General features: G+C 46.3%; 1 protein-coding gene across 2 annotated transcripts in view; it reads right to left on the bottom strand.

The window, feature by feature from the left end:
- Positions 1-5,771: 5,771 nt before the first annotated feature.
- The window catches only part of SCNN1B (sodium channel epithelial 1 subunit beta), a 32,849-nt gene continuing 18,468 nt past the window's right edge, over positions 5,772-20,152 (bottom strand). For both annotated transcript variants that reach the window (XM_034782769.1, XM_034782768.1), the window contains 6 exons: positions 15,640-15,757; positions 14,483-14,558; positions 14,239-14,296; positions 11,623-11,684; positions 8,458-8,533; positions 5,772-7,930 (listed from right to left, as the gene is read on the bottom strand). In XM_034782769.1, coding sequence (XP_034638660.1) covers positions 7,550-7,930; positions 8,458-8,533; positions 11,623-11,684; positions 14,239-14,296; positions 14,483-14,558; positions 15,640-15,757 — 771 coding nt within the window. In that variant the 3' untranslated portion in view covers positions 5,772-7,549. The remainder of the gene's footprint in view (positions 7,931-8,457; positions 8,534-11,622; positions 11,685-14,238; positions 14,297-14,482; positions 14,559-15,639; positions 15,758-20,152) is intronic.

Here is a 20,152-nt window from a genome sequence, read left to right as displayed (position 1 = left end):
CTGAACTGCTTTTCCAAGCTACCTATAGAATTTGATACTTCATACCTATAGAATTTGATACATAATTCTGCAACATTACTTTAACCAGTTTTTTTGGCAAGAGAGGAGTCCTGATCTGGAATGCAAACCAACACAAATATTCAGGTGTGTCTTGATTCTAAGCACAGGCTGTACCCAAAAGGGATTACGACTCTCTTGGTTGCTGGCAGCAGCAGCCCTGAGGTTTTACTGCTCTCCTATCCGAATGGAATAATCTATTTGACAGTGAACTTCCCTCCTCTGAAGTGTACCTTTTATCTGGTGTGTACTTAAGAAATGTGCAGTTACAGCCCATACAACCAAATAAAAATGAAACCTCTCTACTGCAGAGTTGATTTTCTTTCTCTTTTGCTCTAGCACTTTGTCCTTTCTCCCTCTTTTTCCAGCTAGAACAGAGGCATTTTCCTGATCTCAGTTGGTCCTCTCTGGATTTGCTGAATGCTCTGCCAGAGAGGAACCCATTCATCATGGATTATCTTCACAGATACCTCCTTGTCTTGAGTTCTGTGCCAGACTCCTCCATGCAGATGGGGACATGCACTTAATCCCCATTGCAGCAGTGACCTGATCTTCAGCCATGTGTCTGTTGTTCCTCTGCAGCACTCATTCCCCAGGCAGCTTTCAGGATCAGTAAAAAGCATGCACCAGACCTATAAACCTCTCTCAAGATGGGGGGAAATCAGAAGACACAAAGGAATCAAGTGGCTTTTAAGGATATTGGTCTCTAAACAATACTTCACACTGCTTCATTTTTACTGCTACATGGCTCCTGTCCCTGTAGTTCAGCAGGGGTGGGGTGCTGTGTCCTTCCAGAGGAGATGCCAGTTCTCATGGTGAGTTGCACAGGGAAGGGTGTGCTAGGTCAGAAGTGCTGTTCCAGCAGCCCCCAGCTCCTGAGACTCTAATAATGTAATTTATACACCCGGAGCTCACTGTCTGAGCACCTCAACAAAAATACCTCATCAGTTTAAGTAACAAGGCAACAAATTCAGGGGTGTCACAGAGCAGAAACAAAACCTCCTTATGCTCCCGCAGCGGTGCAAGGCACAAAGCAAGTAGTGAAGTGCTTTGGTGTATAGCGAGGCGGGAATTCTAGTGTTGCAAACCTTGGGGACCCTATCTCCTGCCCTCTCAATCTCATACTTTGAGGTTCTCCTCAGGCAGATTGGCCCTTCGTTATTTGCTTAAGGTCCATCGAACGGGTAAGGCCTCAAAGCATACTTGCTGCTGGGCCTATATGTTGTCAATGGCCCACGGTCTTGCTGATTGGCAACGTCTGCATAAGGGTGAAGTTGACTTGAGCAGCTCTCCCTGTACAGTAGGAATTGGGCAGCAGGCATGCGTATGAGACTTGTCTTATGGTGCAGCCTCTCCTTTCAGCTGGAACAAAGAAGCTGTTTGTGGAGCACACTGGAGAATCTCCAGTCTCTGGTGAGCTTTGAACTCGGTTGTTCTTTGTAGCCTGCCCAAGAGCAGGGATGTGCAAAGTTTTGTTCTAAACTCTGCGGCCATTGAGCTGCTGGCAGTATGTGACTGTCTGGTTAGCTTGTATCCTTCCATGGGGCCCAGACTCTTCTGCTTGCTGAGCCAACAGAACACCCCATTAGCAAGGGGCAGCCAAACCTACCTGTTCTGCGTTCTTATTGATCCCTTTGGGAGAAATAATCAAGTAAGTAAACACCCTGACTCAAGTACCTAAGGCACATTTTTCATTTTATTAGTTTGTCAAACACCCTCTATAAACCAGCATTGCCGAGAATAGTAAACTTTCCACCTGCTGCCAGAGAACACGCTGTTCCAATTTACCGTGCGAGGGGCTGAATGTCTCACGATTTGAGCCTCTCCCATCTTTTCTCTGCTTTGTAGCTCAAAAGTGAGGAGTCTAGTGGCAACTTTGGCTTTTTGTTTCCAGGCTGTAGCTGTTGCAGTTCGCAGAGTGAATAACCCTTGCAAGCACCCAGCTAGGAATAAAGGTCTGAGAACATGGCAGATGTTTACTCCTAGGCAGGATCTTAAATATGATGGTGCATTTTTGCACCGTCTGGGAGTTGGTCCTGCTTTGAGCAGGAGGTGGGACTAGATGACCTCCTGAGGTCCCTTCCAACCCTGAGATTCTAGGATTCGATGATTTTCTTTTGGTATTTCTGTTGTAGTGCCCAGAGGCCCCCTTCTGGGCCAAACCTTATTGAGCTAGTCCAGGGATCGGAAACTTTTGGCCCGCGGGCCGCCAGGATAAGCCACCTGGCGGGCCTGGCTGATTTGTTTACCTGCCGTGTCTGCAGGTTCGGCCGAGGTGGCTCCCGCTGGCCGTGGTTCGCCGCTCCAGGCCAATGGGGGCTGCGGGAAGTGGCGCGGGCCGAGGGATGGGCTGGCTGCGGCTTCCTGCAGCCCCCATTGGCCTGGAGCAGTGAACCGCAGCCAGTGGGAGCCGCGATCGGCCAAACCTGTGGACGCGGCAGGTAAACAAACCGGCCCGGCCCACCAGGGGCTTCCCCTGCCAGGCCGCGTGCCAAAGGCTGCTGATCCCTGAACTGGCGATGCTATATTGGAGGGGACCTGATTCATCAACTGTTTTGGTGAGGGCTGGATTTGGAACAGACTCGTCTCCTCTCTCTGCAGCTGGCCTCCCGGGGTCACGCACTCTGCCTTGCTGTGGTGTCAGGCATGGGCTTGGGCCAATTGTGGGGCCAAACGAGATTTCGCCACATGCTTCTAAATCCACCCTGGCTCTGGGCTGGAACAGCTCTCGTGCTCCTATGAAAGAGGAGCTGTTACAAATGATTGAGACGGCATTGTCCAGTGGCTTGGACCCCAGAGTTGGAATCGGGAGACCTGGGTTTATTCTCAGCTCCCTGGTGTCTTGCTCGGCGCCTTAAGCAAATCGCTTCTCTGTGACTAGACTAACTCGTCTATAAAATGAGGAGAGCAATGCGTGCCCACTGCTGCACAGAACTGTGGAGGTCTGTGGCGGAGAAGCTGCCAAGTGTTACTACAAACGTGCTAGAACGCACTGGCCCAGAACCAGAGGTTTGTTCACTTACCCAGTTCTCATGCAATGGCCACATGGGTTGCAGAGTGAAGCACTCTCAGGCTCTAGGGAAACTCTTTGTGAAGGCAGCTGCAATATAGAGTCATCCTCTGGCTAAGGAAGGAAGTAACCCATTTATTGGTAGGAGGGGAGCGAGGAGTTGAACAGTAAAGGGCTAGGATGGCTCTTGTAAGAACTGGATCTTGCTGTCCTGAGCAGGTTTCCTAACTGCATTTCATCTGCCCTGTCACCAATTCTGGTTATTTTTACTTGCTTGCTCATGGCTTTGCTCTCGATGTACCCAGGGCTAGGCGATCTCTTCCTTACAACACCACCTGCATAGATAACATAATTGGCTGTCTGGAATAGGCTGGTCTCCATCTGCTGTTAGATTCTGTCTTCCACAGACCCTAACAAACTGGTGAATAAGAAGCATGTGAACTGGAAACAGCCACAGAACTTAAGTGAGAAGCTGGTTCATAAGTGTGTCTGTTTATTGCACAGGACAGCAGACTCCCCTTTTATTAACCCTAAAAGCATCTGCTGCAGATCCTGGGGACCTAAAGTGCCTCAACCCCTCTTGAGTGTGTTCCCTCACTGACTGCTGTGAGCTCATCCCGGCATGGTGTGAGTTCTGGGGTACGGTCCTGTCGGGTGCTGACTTAGCTCAGCAGGAAGTGTTCACACACAATAAGGAATCTGATCTTTGGAAGTGAGGTGCAGGCTCAGCCCTTTACTCAGTCAAGTGTGGTAGGCAGCTGTGCTGTTCCCCTTGTGTATGGAAAGCAAAAATGCCACGTTTTCAAGGCAAAAGTTTGACAGAATGGCTCCATTTACTGACATAAGAAGCTTCCTTTTGAAATGCTGATTATTTAAAGTATGTAGTGATTAGATGAGATATGCAAATAGAAGTTGCAGGAATGCTAGACCAGTATTTGGAAAATTAGACTCTACTACATAATCTAGTTATCTCCTGGTTTTAGCACAGTTGGAAGATTATAATGGATACATCTTAGATCCTGCCCCTTTTTCCTAGACCTGACAATGAACGCTGTCTCCCTGAGTGCGCGTCCAGTGTTTTGAATGAGATTAAAATATTGATTAGGTGGCATTAGTGGCAACGTGCAGGTTTTGTATCGTTTGCAAATCTGCTGGTAATATGTGGCACTGGTTATTTCTTTGTATTTGTAGAAATCGCTCTAGTGCGCAGAGTATCGGATCAGCCTCTAGCCCATAAATGAAAACACAATAGAAAGGACGGCTGGTAACATCTGCCAAACTCGCCCAGCCTCCTCCTCAGGAGCCCAAGAAACCGTCTTTCACCAATAATTACAATGATTTGAAGATGTCAAAACCATAAGTATTCCTAGTATAGACGGAAAGGGTGGGAATGCGGAAGGATAACCGAGAGACTGTTTTTTCCATATATTTAATGAATGGGAGGTATAAGGGTTGTTCTCTTAAATAAAAGCTTCCTTTGGCGTAAACAGAACACATCAAATTAATGGTTGCTAGAATAAGGGAATTCGGTTTCACTTCTGTGATGCTGGGGACTGTAGTAAATGTTCATTTATGTAGGAAAAAAGATATTAAAATTCTTAAGAACCTAGATCATGATGTTGCTTTGTTTGCTATAGATAATCTCTGCAGATTTTAGGGCATTTGCTTAAACAAACACATTGTGTGGCTAATTTAGATAACTGTCTTTAACAAAAGGAGGGAAAGGATTCAGGGCACTATAATTGGTAAGATCAGGAAAGGATGATAGAGTAGCTCCCATTCATTCATTTTTAGTCAATTTATCCCTGCAGTCTGTGAAATTAGAGATTTCCATCTATCCAGCTCTCCTCTAGTAATGGTTTAAGAGAGGGATGTAATAGAGATTTGGTCTGTAATGTGAATTCTCAAGTATTTAACAAATTGAGGTTATGAATACAGGAAAAGGCCTTTGGTGTCATTGATTTTGAAACTAGAAATCTGCCCAAAATTATAATGTAAATTAATCAAATTCAGGGCTGGTCTGTCTTAAGGAGGAAAAAGGTGTCCTCAATGTTCTGGGCTGTGTTGAGTTGTTACTTGTTATATTCTTCCTCTCTCAGTGAGCCCACGCAGAAAGTTTCTACTTCTTTGAAAACTGTTGTTGGTTTTTACCCATGTTCCCCATTGTAGGTGCAGGAAATAAAACTTTCCAACTGGCAGAACTTTTTAAAATGTAGACTGCAAGTGGCTCCATCAAGGAAACACTAAGGATAAGAGAGCCGTTTCCCAGCTGTGGGAAGAAAGCCATTCGCTTTTCTTAGAATCCCATCCTGTAATCAGTTCTGAGGGGGGTGATGCTTGCTCTGAGCCCCTGGGCTGTGCATGGGGACGGGTCTGCCCAGCTGGCGCTCATGGCAGGTTTGGGGCTTTAGAGAATGTCACTTATCCCTAACTTTGTTCCATTTACAATAATTCCCACTAAATCCTGTTTTCATATTGAAAGGAAAACCAATTCAATGTATGCTCTCAGGAGCTAATGACAAAGCTGTCCTGGGGCTCCCCCTGCCTGGGGCAGAATGGCAGACATTCAGTGGTCTTGGGGACTTGTCTGTCCTGGTTTACAACGTGGTGCCTATGGCCGAATATTTTATCCAAGATGGTTAATGTGAATGGGAGGAGGAGGAGACAGGCCCGTGCAGACTGCAGCTCCTTATCATTGTGTGTATTAGCGGTATGGATTGATCAGCAGAGCGCGCAAGGCTTCGTACTTTGAACATGACTGGAAGTATTCAGAATTCCAAACCAAGGACTTCTTACAATAACATTCCAGTGCAAAGCCCTGGGTGTAAGACGGGGCCCACAACTGTGCTGGGCACTGCAGCCACCAGGGCCTGCTGCGCTAGTCATCGATTGTGATCGTTAGGGTGTGTCTTGCTAGAATGTTGTTACATCAGTTGTGCTGCTGTGTGTGAGGACGATCACTTCTGTGGCTGTGTGAAGGAGGAATGGAGAGTCTCCAGCTAGCCTGGGACTTGAGAATTTTGTGTCTAATTCATAGCACTGCACTTTGATAGCAGTTTTGAGCTGTGGATTTCAACATAAAGCCTCACCACCCCTCTGATAGGTGAGACTGTATTAGCCCCATTTTACAGGTAGGGGGCTGGGAGATAACTCACCCGTGGCCACACAGCCGCGAACTGCGCAGCTGGGGATAATCCCCAGGACTCTCAGGACTTGACCACACAATCTTGTTTCTTCCTGAAGTTCTGAAAGCTACTAGATCTGCAGCGCGGTTGAGAGGCAGTGGGACAGCAGCCGTGGCATGGAGCTGCTTCCTCCTCGCCAAGATGTGGTTCATATCAGCCATAAGAGCAAGGTCCTAGGCTCACCTGCCAAGTGCCCTATGGAGATCTGACTAGATCACTGCAACCCCGCTCCCTAAGGCAGTCTGCAAAATGGAATCGCAGGGCTAGTGCTGTTGCAGTAGCAGAGCTGGCTGCCTAGGGAAGCTTGACCTAAATCTGCACCGGACCTAGTCCTATCCTGTACTAGCAGCGTCTCTTTTTATAAGCACTAAGCGTCACCTGCTCTGCCACCAGGAAACTCAGCAATGAGAGCTGGTGTTTTTTGCCAAGAATGATACTGTTAGGTGACCTGCCACTCCACCCAGGGTAGGCGTGCTTGTATCTTTATTGGAATCTAAACTGTTTACCTCTAACATATATTAACAAATGTGCCCATCTGCAGGAAACTAATTACTAAAAATCAGAGCAGTGAGCACAGGAACACAAACAAAAAGCATAAGGGCTCCAGCAAGCAGCCAACACCACTTGTGTGTGGAGCAGGTCCCTGTTTATACTGCTGGTTATTTGGAGGCAGAAATATTGAGAGTGGAGAAGACCTTAGAAAAAGATGAAAAAGGGTGGGTCACTTCAGTTCTGTTACTTGCAGGCTAGCTGTACAGAAACAGATGTGTGTAGAACAGGCTCTAGTCTGTACTACCCCATACAGCAAAGCCCCTATCAGCTTCTCATGCCATGGATGTCCCAGTCTCTTTCTACTGCAAGCCACCCTCAGTCTTTCCTTTGTGACTTTCCTCCCATGTAATAAATTTCCCGTTGTCATTGCAACAGCCTTTATTCTGGTAGCGTACTTGTATACCTAGTAGTACGATTCGTTTATCACCGTCATTCCATGAGAAGCTACTGATCACAGAAACAGCATGCAAAGAAGCACTTTCGAGATACAAGGGCGCGTGGGGGAGGAACTTGCTGAAAAAAATCCGTAGTATGTCTTAGACTGGAATAGATTGCAGTATTGAATTACGCACACGTTATACAGTAAAGTCAATGCCTCCCCCCCCCCCCATGCTTTATCGGTGGAATTTCTTTTAAATGAGCTTTGTGGCCTTTTTAGCCCCTGCCGCTCTCCTAACGAACAAAGCACAGTGCCGAGTCAATTACAAGGGTCAGGTGGCCACGTGCAGTGCAATATTCTGAGGTCTTAACTGGCCTCTGCATCGCTGTCCGAGTCAGTGCCAGCCCGTGGGTCTACCCGCAGGGAGTCGTAGTTGGGTGGTGGGGTGCCTGGCTCTGGTGGGAGTGCTCCAGGGGGAGGAACTTCATCACAGGGGGTGATGTTGGTGTCCTCATGTTGGAACCCAAGATTGGTGTGAGCCTCCACCAGCTCTGACACTGTCGGAGGTGTGTCTGGGTACTGGGCCCGGGCTCGTTTCTGCTTCAGGCCTTTGCACCAGCTGATGATGTTAATTATGGTGATCCATAGAAAGTCAATGATGATTTCTCCAAATTCAATGAGGCACAGCACCGAGCCCCCCATCCAGAACCCAAACTGGCCTCCCAAGCTTGACAGGAGCCACACAATCTGAAATAGGAAAACGAGGTCAGGACCCGCCTACCGTCAGCCCCAGGAGCAACTGGGCAGCTGTGTACTCGGGGGGGTTACGTTTAACTAGGTGACTATCCACACCTAGATCACACCTGCAACATTTAGCTCAGGCCCTCATGTTGCAGGCACAGAGGCGTGTGAAGGCAGCTGCTCACCCCAAAGGAGATTTCACTGTGCTCCTAACCATCGCTTTCCCCCGCCCCAACAAGGATAGAGGAGGAGGTGGGTCAGCGCCAGGACTGAAGAAGGGATTGTGAACCAGCCTGTAGAGGGTGGTGCTGATGAGGAGTAGGAGTTCAGTCCCATGGAGCAGCACAGCAGGTGCATTTACCACTCAGTCCAGGTGACAGGGACACCTCTAAATACTGCATGGACGCTGCTCAGAGACTGAGATTGGCAGAGTCATTGCAGTGGGAACTCTGCAGGTATTTGGCTTCTGGAAAAGGCTACGGAAATATGCTCTGGCACGTGTGTTAGAAGCAGGAGCCTGATACTGCACTTACGGTTGTAGCCGCGGATTCCGAGATGGTTCTGTAGTTATACTCTTGGAAGTAAATATTTAGCTTGATGATCCCATTTCTGTAGGACACAAGAATTAATTCAGACTAAATTCTAGCCCTGTGCACTTACTCAAGTGTAAGCTGGACTCTGGTGCTCCCTGGGAGGGGCTGGGCTTGCATTTGGGATCAAGCTTCTCAAGGCAGCGCTAGGGGTGACAGTTATAATATTCTTTCTGTTAAACACAGTCTGGCAAATAGAGGAGGTAGAAATGGTGAGCCTGGTTGCTGGGGGAGAGATCTTGTTCTCAGGCACCTTATAAACTGAATCCCTTAAGGGGTCAAAGGTGCGTTAAGAACAGAGCTGCCTAATGACTGTATTGGAAGTGCTTGGAGACTCCTGGGGGAACTTGCCAGGAGCAAATTTCTGGGAGCTGATTAGCAACCTTTCCTCTGACTGCCGCATCTGAATAACCCCTGAGGTCTGTTCTGGAGGCAGCCAAGGGATGGGCATAAACTGTGTGCTAGGGAGGCATTTGGTTTTGCCTGGGTTGGCATTTTCTGGTGGTTTTTAGAGCTATTCCTGAGGAAAGTGCCGGAGCTTAGTTTTGTAGCCATTTGCCACCATTTTAAAAGAGACGTGATAAAGTTAGGCTTCTAAATCCATATTCAAGCACCTACATCGGAGCCGGCTTTTCAGAGAGGCCAAGCAGCCCCTCTCCCACTGAAGCCAACGTGGGCTCTCGCCACTTCTAGAATTGCCAATTTTGGCCATCACCTTTACTTACTCGTTTCTGCCAAGTCTCTGTCATGGTGGCACTTCCTGTTCGCTTCTGCCTCAGTCTCTTAAATCTATTTTATGACCGTAACATTATTGTAGGGTTAGGGTAACTCCCGTGAAGGCCTTGTTAATGTTCCTCTGCTGTTTGCCACAGAACGTGGTCTCTCGCACATCACCAAACCTCCTGGTAGCTAGCTGGTTTTACTTTCATGCTCCGCCAAGCATTATTATTGTGCTACTTCCATCCATTTTTGCCAGACCTTTTATGGCCAGCCAGCCTCACATTCATTCTCTAATTCAGCACAGAACCTGCAGCTTTATCTGTATTCATCTCTTGGGCAAATGGACTTCAGTTGCGAGAACCTCCTTGTCCTGCCTCAGTTTAAAACACCGAAGTCTGCAAATAACCCCAGGCTAACAGCACCTAATACTGGGACTCCCCAGGGGAAAAGTCAGGGTCACAGGTCTGCTCCAGGCGGTTGCCTCTAGTGCACTTCTCCCTCAGAAACCTAATCACATGGTCTCATTCTGCACAATGGCATGATTTCGTGTCCATTGTAATCTGGACATAGCAGCATCCTCTGCATTATGCAGACTGGACGGGAATATGGAACCAGTTTCTCTATTTAACATTGTTAGTTCGGATCCTTTACACTGCTTAGGAATTGGAGCTGGAATTCTATATAAACAAGGAATGCAACTGCTACCACTAGGACAGAGATTCTCGGGACAAATGTTTTGGTGGCCTCAGAGTGTGGCCACCAACTCTTGCTGGTGGCCGCTCTCACATTTTTTCTAAGATACTTAATTAGCTATAGGAAAACCAAATAAATATGCACATAGACACGGCCAAATCATGGTAATTTATTTATTGTTAGCTAGTAAGTCTGCTGTGAAAAGTGATATTAACAAACATACAAGTATCACTTTTACACAGCAGATTTAATCAGCTTTAGCAAGCCTGGGGACAAATTAAGTCCTAGATGGAGGGCTGGGGGAGGCACTGGGGGGCTGGAGCCTGAAGCCGGGACAGAGCCTGAAGCCATGTGGCCAGAGCCTCGGAGCTTGCTACCCCGCTACCCCAGGGCTGGAGCCCAAAGCCGCGCCGCCCCGCCCCTCCGGGAAGGTGGGGAACTCATCAGCTGCCTGCTCCTCCAGCACTGTGCCCAGGTGACTCCAGAGCGGGGCAGGGCCCAAACCCCGGCTGGCAGCCGCGGTAACCAACATCAGGGCGGTGCATCCAGGAGCGAGGGGGAGGGGGAGGGGGCTCTACTTTGCCCTCTCCCCCCCCATCACACTCAGGAGGCTGCGGCCACAAGAAAATGGTTGCCGCATACAGCCACCGTGGCTGCATTTGAGAAACGCTGCACTAGGAGCAACAATGGACCACAACTGACAAACGTCCGGCACATTGAACTTCATGGGTCAGCACCGCATGTGCACGACACACAGGTAAACCGGTGAGGTCAGAGTAGCCTGGCTTGGCTATGAAATCCAAGGTGTTGGTTTTCTGCAGGAGGAGAAGTGACTGTTCCTGAGCACAGACTTCAAACTAGTTTCCTTGTGCCTTTCTGCTAGGCTAGAACTAACTGCACTGAGGTCTAGTTCACCTGGGTTTATGGCTTGATACGGAAGAGACACTGCTACTGTGATACCAATGTCAGTCCTGTGTCAGGGAGCTTAATGTTCACACCGTTTGGTTTCAGGGTGACCTGTTTCCATCTGATTTTTTTTTTTTTAAGCCCACCTCTAGCACTGTGTTCTGGGCTCCGCCTTTATGGCCAATCTGAGCTTTCGCATGACTTGTTTGCTGCATGTTACACGCACCTGTGCAAGCAGATGCAAAAAAGTCAGAAATTTTCCAGACAAAGCTACAGTTTGGGTTTGGAGTCAGATTATTTCTGCACCTCAAAGGCCGAGTGCAGATTTCCCACTTGTCCAAGGCCTCAGTTCAGATTATTAAATCGTATCGGCCATCTCCATCCAACCTGGTAGACTGGATTGGCTCCTTCAGAGGGTGGGCGTGTGTGTGTGTGTGTGTGTGTGTACACGTACTCCAATGCACATACAGGTGCTGAACATTGGAAACCTGGGGCATTTTAGCCCTGGTCTCTGTTAAAACTTCTTTGGAGCTGACAAGACCCTGCTGTGTTCAATATGCTTTTTAGCTTAAACTCTGATTGCAGGTTTTTGACTTGCCTAGTTTGTAGCTATGGCGAGTACAGTATCTGCATGTGCTGCTTTTGTGACTGTCTGCCTACATGGCCAGGCAAGCACCATGTCCGAGAATCTGCTCTCCTCCCACGTGCTTGGGTTGATTGTCAAGGTCTGAGCTAACCTAATGGCAATAGGCGCCCAGGCTATTTTCTCTCAGATCTGTTTTTACTCACCTGTCCAGAGTCACATTTGTTGACAGATCTCTTTCATAGGACAAAATATGGAAAATCCAGTCCTAGGAAATGAAAATTGATTCATAACTGAAAAGGGAAATGTTCTCTCTGAGCCGCATGTGCTCTGGGGGAGGTAAAATACCACCTACAAGGTCCACAAATTTTACACAGAAAGCTGGAACCTCTGGCACCCGCCCATGCTAAATAACCATTGATGTTACACTACATAAAGGAATTTGTGATTCAGCCAATAGGAATTGCAGACAGGTGACTTTCCTCCAGCCCATAGAACCAGGGCCCAGAGAAGCAAATCAACAGGAAAATTCCGGCTGAAATGGTAAGAGGAGTAATTTTGCAGAGATTCCAATTTTCTATCAGTCCATGTTACAGGCCCTGATATTTTAGCTTCACTTTTTCAACTGATGATGAGAAAATGTGGTGAGGTGACTTAGGGAGAGTTTGGGAAAATGGGATCAGACTGGAAGCAGAGACAAATTTCCATCATTGGAAGGATTTGGGGTCTGAACTCAAGTAAATGAAACCTTCCAAAGGGCCAGTTTGATGAAGTGGGTTGCCTATTATGGGATAGGGAGCGGCAATAGATGAGAACTGTCTAGAGTTTGAACAGGTGGGGGACTTAGGCCAGGAGAAGCATATCCCTTCACAGAAACCTCAACCTAAAACTTTAGACTCAGTGGGGATGAGAGACAAGTTAACTGCAAATAAAACTAGAGCTCTAAAAATGCATGGAGGATAATCGGCATCAGTGTTGGAGAAGAGCATTTAAAGAGAAAATAAAGCCCAAGTACAGTAGGGAAGGAGAAACAACAGGAGAATCTTTAAGTATGCTGGAAGTCAGCAAAATCCGAGAACAGGAGCCAAGGGTGTTCTGAAGAGTCCGGCTGGGTAAATAGAAATACTATTCCCATGTCTGATTAGAAAGATATCATAGAACCTGTGTCTGTTCTGAATAATCACTTTTATTACCCAGAGGTTCTACCTAGAAAAATGGGGGAAAGTGTTGAATAACGTATTCAACAAATACGATCTTCACAGCTCTAGTAGATCTGCTGTCAGTCTAGCTCCTGCTTTTTTTAGTCTCCAGGTAATTCCCTGGTTGCCCGGAGCGCTGTTCGTTGTTGCAACGTCGACTCTGTACTGTGCTGAGACAGAGTGAGCGGCAGATGACACCAAGGCAAGTGTCGGTTCTGCAGAAGCATTTACCAGCTATGGAATGAGTCCCTGAGTCATTCTTTCAGGTTTGAATAATTGTTCTAACCTGTTCTTAGAAAAACAGAAGCTGGGTTGTACCACAGGAGGTGACACCACTTCTTCCATTATCTTCTGCTGCTCTCAGAAACCTGCTGGAACCCTGCTAAATCCTGCTCACATTTAAAACTCCCTGTAAAGTCAGCCATGACTAATGAAGTTGTGGGAATCTGAGGACAGCTGAGAGCGAGAGATGGCCTTTTAAATACTATAAGGCTTACATTGATCAAAGGTCTCTATAAACGAGAAAAGACCTTGGTCTTGAATATACACAAAGTAGCACAGACTAGAGGATGTTACATCCATCTAAAATCTCATTGAAAATCTTGTATGAATGTGGTCATACAAACATATGACCACATAGAATGTGGTCATACAATTAAAGACTTGTCACGTATATGAAGAGCCCTGCACGGATACAAAATTGGTATCTGCATCTGATCTGCGGTCTGCAAACATAGACCATGGATATAAAGCGGATATCTGCAGATTTGCAGATCTACGTATATACATAAAGAGGCAGAGTTCAGGCTTAGTGTGCAACTTTCTTTTTGACATTTCCTGACCTTTGGCTGCTTAAGTATGCAACTTGAACATTTATTTAATGAATATATTTATGGAATGTTGAATTTTCACACTGGCTATTCCGTGAGATCCTATCACACTTTTCTACGTCAGACAACTCCTTCATCTAGTACAAAGGTGGATGATTTTTGTTGTTCTCAGCTATTGAGAGAGGGTTCCATGTTGCTTCTGTAGCAGCTTCCAGCTGTTCTTGGGGAAGTAAAATATGCAGATCATAGTGAGGTGTCAGCTCGACAGGAAGTTTAGGGTGAAATGGCCAAACACAGTAGACTTCCGTTACGGCTGGGAGTCCTGTACCATGTTCCTATTGTACAGTTTTGGACAGGCAGCTCTGTCCGTGGCGCAGTGAGCTACAAAGGCGAGTGCGGTTTGATTTGAAAGAGGAGGCCATTGTTCTCATTGTAGTTAACATCTAAAATAATGAATAATTAAGGGCCGGATTCTCCTCTCACTGACACCAATGGTTCTAACTATCAGCTATTCCTGATTTTCACCTAGGTGAAAGAACTGAGGCCTTCTCTGCTTTTTAAAACCAGATACAATATTCCTGGCTCCAATTCTGTTAAAGAAAAAGCTCTCCCTCCCTGTTTGTATTTCACAGCCTGGAGAGTCTGTTCTCTGCTGAGTGCTGACAAAAGTGTCAATTAGCAAAGACGGGGAGGTTGCCTAGCTGAACATGTTAACCTCAAACACGGAGGGATTTACTTGGGTAAGAACATCTCATTATCAACCTACATTTTAAACGTTAGAAATTGGCTTTACCTCGGAAGCTTCAGAGGGCCAGTCTGCCATCGATATGGTCATCTTGTACTGAGTGTCACTGGAAAGAAGACACACGAACATTAATACACAGAATTTCTCACTTCTCTGAAATCACCAGAACTTGAGTTTGATTTCAAACACCCCAAAAAGGATTTCAGATTTTAAGAAGATCAGTGTTCACGGAGCGATGAAACGCAGGATTCCCTCCACCTTGAGAGCTGCCAGAGAGAGTTCATGTACTTACTTGCATGTTTCCTTACAAGAGTCAATACAAAACTGCCTGTGTCTTATACTTGATCTCAGTGAAGAATAGCAATATGCTGTTTGGTGAAAACAAAAAGCAAATAATCCTTTCAGATGAGAACTTTGCTGCTGCACAAATTTGCATCCCCTTTAACCTTCTGGGTTCTTGGTTAACCATTAAATCAAAACCAGTTAAACTCTGAGCTGTCTGCAAAAAGTTACATCATCTATTATTATTATTAAGGGCTTAACAGATTGATTATGCAGCACTGTACTACGTAAAATAGATCTTCATCACTCCAGTAGGTAGCATGGGCTGTCACTTGAAATAGAACCTCATTGAATATACTAATGCCCTTGTTTTACTACAATCCCTTTTCTGTGCATGTCTGTCCCAAGGGAACTGCAGCACTCGGAAACATTCAGAGCAGACACAATTGGGCACTGAGGATTACATCTGCTCTGTGCCACCTTGTACTGAAGGGGGAAATTTATCTGGGGCTCTGTACAAACCCATGGAGAAGTGCTGACCTTTCCGGGCTAGGAGACCTGAAATGCAACAAGGCCAGTGTGGTGGTTTGTGTTCACTTCATAGCAGAGAGTAGAAATCCCTGTTATCCCACACCGTGTTGGGTGTTACCAGCTGGCCACCTCTGTGTGAGCAGCCTTCAACTAAGCTGCTAGCAGCGGCGGCTCCAGGCACCAGCGCTCCAAGCGTGTGTTGGGGCGGCAAGCCGCGGGGGGCGCCTTGCCGGTCCCTGCGAGTGCGGCAGTCAGGGAGCCTTCGGCGGCTTGCCTGTGGGAGGTCCGCCAGTCCCGAGAATGCGGCGGCAATTTGGCGGTGGGTACGCCGAATCCGCGGGATTGGGGACCTCCCGCAGGCAAGCCGCCGAAGGCAGCCTGCCTGCCGTGCTTGGGGCGGCAAAAACGCTAGAGCCGCCCCTGGCTGCTATGGAAGCTGAGATTTCTTACTCTGATGCCAGAGCTGAAAGCTCTGCCTCCCCCCTCGCTATCCCCCTGGTTAGCAAATAGAGCCACTGCAGAACTCAGACAAGCAAAGCCTTGAATTCAGTTACTTAAAATACTCCTGACAGAGCCCTGTGCATTTCCGATCCCTTCCCTGACGCATTATGGGGCCTTGTTACTTCATGTTCTTACCCCAGTCTGGATCATCTTCATTGTTGCAATAATTTACCCCTTCAGGTAAAGGGAACAGATAGTGCCCACACCCACAATTTTCAAACATCTGAGCTTGGAAACAGGAGCGCAGACAAGCCTGCAAAGAGGGGACAAGGAGCCAGTTAGAACTGGAACGTGCTCTCACACTGATCAATGCAGCAAAGAGTGCAGACACCGCTCCCACATGCCTTCCTACCAGGCTCCCAAAGGGCCTATTCCTCCTGCGATGAATGGAAGATTTTGGAGACTCATGTTAGGAAAAGCTAATTTAACTCAGGGAGCCAGTTTTGCTGGTTTAACAAGATGAACTGCACTGTGTGACTTGAGGCTGATAGTTCTTACAGGTGGAGTGATAAGCATGATGCAAGGGATTTTTGTCTTTAAACGGCAGGGGTACAAATCAGAATGCCCTGGCAGACGATGGAACTCAGTAGTAGCAAATGTTTGGTTTACAATTCCCAGCTGTTAAATCTTTGCTTTAGAACTTCAGCTTGCTTTGCTCTGCACTTTTACTGCTTGGATATCTAGTGATCCCAAAGCTCTTTCCCATGGGGCGAAAATGGTAGTAACCCCATTTAACAGGTGGAATAATTGAGTCTCAGAGAGCTTAAGCAGCTTGCCTCCAGTCACACACCAAACCCTGATTATTTAGGGTTGCTGGGGCATTATATGGGGTTTCCAAACTGAAATAAAAAGTTAAACTAAACTTATGGACCTTGACATTGTTTCTTGGCCTTATATGGCATATTCTTATTTTCCTTTTTGATTTATGAATGTAGATGAATAATATTCCTGACTAGGTGTTGGACGCCATTTGTCAAAATCCTTCTAACTTCTATTAAAATGTTCTTATTACAGGGAGCAGCTCTCAGAAAGCTGAATTTTCTTCTCCACCCATCCACATCCTTCCCTGGAGCTAGTCATGGGTGCAGCTTACCCTATGATCGAGGGCTGCAACGTTCTGATTAGCTTTTCAGTCTCAGGCCATTGTGAAGCAGGATGATGCCCATAAGACATTGGACTGGGATAATTGATGAAGGAGCAAGAGAACAAAGTGGAGACTAAGAAAAGAGAAAAATCCAGCACCTCCAGCTGAATGAAGGGTCATATCTCCCATGCACTAGGAAATGTCTAAGGACTTTACTAGAAAATAGTCATAGGGCAATGAAAAAGTTCCATTTTGATGACAGGTCTTTAAATGTCCCTTGGGAGATGTGCATTACAGATGGATTGAGGCAAAATTTAGAAACCTTTAAGCTAAGTATTATTTATTACGTATTGATGGTGTCATTTAAAGTATCTGCTTAGTTAAACATTTAATACATGTTTTAAAATGAATGTAAAGGGGTCTAATGAAAACAGTTATAAGAAGTTAGGAATGTGAAATGCCTACTACTCCATCTAGCCCATTGCCCTGCCTGGGACGGGTGTGTGAATCTCCAATCCAGCTGCAACTGACTCAAGCAAAAGGGCTTCTGCTGTTTTCCTTAGCAAGCTGTTCTACCGCAGTCTGACATTTAGCATTATTAGGAAATATGTTCTGCTTAAATATCCCTTAGTTCTCTGGTATCCCACTGTGCCTCGTTACAGCCTCTGGGAGTGTTAGAAACAAACTCTAGGAAAAGCACAATATACATGCTAAGCAAACAGTGCCGGTTTCTCTCCCTTCTTTGATTCTGAAGCAAAAGGCAGGCCTGGGGCGAATTTGCATTTCCATATAGTGAAAGCCAAACCTGAGTTTTCAATCTCAAAGAATTTATTTCACTTAAGGAAAACAAGATAATGAAAGAACAAAAGTGAAGCCTCTATGAGAGAGCCACGTTTGTGTGTTTAATTCCTGTCACAGGCGTCAGCAGTTGTGCCTGCCTGTCTCTGCAGAAGGCAGCGTGCTTAGCAGTTTAAAGTTGTAGCACACCTAAGTCAAAAGATAACATTTATACAGCTACGTAGACCAGAGATACCTTTAACCTCTCAATACCTATAAAACAGCAGTAATCATGCTGTTTCCCCGAAAGACTTGAATATTACAGTCTTAAGGAAAAGCATATAATCTTGACTGGCTTCCCATCCAGAATTGTGGTAGCTGTTTATGTTGCAATCCACCCAAGACTGTATATATGCCATCATGTGCCAGCAATGCCCCTCTGCCATGTACATTGGCCAAACTCGACAGTCTCTAAGCAAAAGAATCAATGGACACAAATCTGACATCAGGAATCCTAACATTCAAAAACCAGTAGGAGAACACTTCAACCTCTCTAACCACTCAGTGACAGACTTGAAGGTGTCAGTTTTGCAACAAAAAAATTTCAAAAACAGACTCCAAAGAGAGACTGCTGAACTCGAATTAATATGCAAATCAGACACAATTAATTTAGGCCTAAACAGAGACTGGGAATGGTTGGGTCATTACACTAATTGAATTTTTTTCCCCTCATGTTAAGTTCTCCTCACACCTTCTATGGGTCATCTCGATTATCACTTCAAAGTTTTTTCTTCTGCTACTGATAGCTCATCTCAATTGATTGGCCTCTTACAGTTGGTATGCGTACTTCCACCTGTTCATGTTCTCTGTAGGTATAAATATCTTCTGTCTGTGTGTTCCACTCTATGCATCCGAAGAAGTGGGCTGTAGCCCACGAAAGCTTATGCTGAAATAAATTTGTTAGTCTCTAAGGCCACACTAAGCCCCCAGTTTGAACTAAGATACGCAACTTCAGCTACGGGAATAACGTAGCTGAAGTCGAAGTATCTTAGTTCAAACTTAAAAGTACTTACCGCGGGTCCACACGTGGCAGGCAGGCTCCGCCTACTCCTCTCGCAGAGCAGGATTACCAGCGTCGACAGCGAGCACTTCCGGGATCGATTTATCGCGTCTAGACAAGATGCGATAAATCGATCCCAGAAGATCGATTGCTGGCCGCCGAACCAGCGGGTAAGTATAGACGTACCCTAAGGTGCCACAAGTACTCCTGTTCTTTTTGCAGATACAGACTAACACGGCTGCTACTTTGTAAGACTGTAGTCGTTATTCTAGACTGATCACATGCTACTTCGGTTAGAATATTGGAGGGTAAAGTATCCACTGATTTTTCAATAATCCCTTCTGAGTTCAAAGCACATCCCTGGTGCACAGATGTAAGGATTACATTACAACTCCACGCCCATTGGCTAGTTAACTCACTGTTCTATAATAAAAGGATTTTAGTCAATCATCAGACACACAAATCAAACATTATCCCCTCAATCCAACAATGAAATTCTTTCCTTATTGACACTATGTAAATATCACAGTGCTGCTTTACAGGAGACCTGCAAAGGCAAAAATTGGTTTGTGCCTTTTGGTGCTTTATCATGACAAAAGGTCAGTAAAGTGTGGGATTAACAAGCTATAGATTGTCCTGTTAGTGATTTAGCTAAGAAATATCAGGAATGTAGAGGCTTGTCAACCCTTTTCCTGTTGGTGGACTCTAGAGAGGCCCCAGCTATGGACTAGGAGCTTTCTCAGCCCTTACTTGAGGGACTAGGGCATCCTGAATTTTAAATAAACAAACAGATTTTTTTTTCCAGCTGTTTATAAGCTGTGGAAGAAACAGGTGTTATCCAACACAAGTAGAAATTTCAAACTGTCCAAATAAAAATTCCCTCCGCACCCCCTCAAGCAGGACTTCTGGGGTATCTGTGGAGCCATAATTCTCGTTGTCTGTAGTGTCTTGTAAGAAAAACAGAGCAGAGAAGACCTGAATGTGGGATGAGGTCAAGCTGGATAATTTCTCTTTAAAAAGTGTTTCAAGCCCCCTTTATCCTTCATAAAGAAGCAAAAAGGGTCTCACACCCATTTTCCCCCTTTGCGAGTCACCTTTAACACACTGGCCATGCCCCAGGGCAATTCTCACCTTGCCCCGCCTCCCAAGCAATAGCCCCTAGACAGTCTGCGAAAGCAGGAGCAGCACCAATCCTCCCCAGCTTCTCCCGGCCTGCTGAGTCTGCACTTGAGGTTTCTAGAGGATGGCTCTTTTCGGTTGTCGAACAAGGACCACGTCTGCAACGTGGGAGGCACAACTTTCATTTGGCATCTCATCCTCTAGCAAACCCGTTTGTTGTCCTACGCATGACTCCACCAGGAGGGGTGTTCCCTAATGAAGTCTGACTTTGGGATCACTGGAAGACAAGCCCCTTTCACTCTCTCTGTAGATAAGGCACGAGGACTTTCAGTTCCTTGAAAGAATCATCAGTTTTCTTATAGGCAGTAGGACAGGGGTTCTCAAATTGGGGGTCAGGACCCCTCAGGGGGTCGTGAGGTTATTACTTGGGGGGTCGCGAGCTGTCAGCCTCCATCCCAAACCCTGATTTGCCTCCAGCATTTATAATGGTGTTAAATATACTAAAAAGCAACAGAGGGTCCTGTGGCATCTTTAAGACTAACAGAAGTATTGGGAGCATAAGCTTTCGTGGGTAAGAACCTCACTTCTTGCATCTGAAGAAGTGAGGT

Source organism: Trachemys scripta, chromosome 10 (genome assembly GCF_013100865.1).
Source record: "Trachemys scripta elegans isolate TJP31775 chromosome 10, CAS_Tse_1.0, whole genome shotgun sequence".
NCBI lineage: Eukaryota > Metazoa > Chordata > Testudines > Emydidae > Trachemys > Trachemys scripta.
Note: the sequence above shows the minus strand (reverse complement) of the source record. Positions and strands in the feature narration are given on the sequence as shown.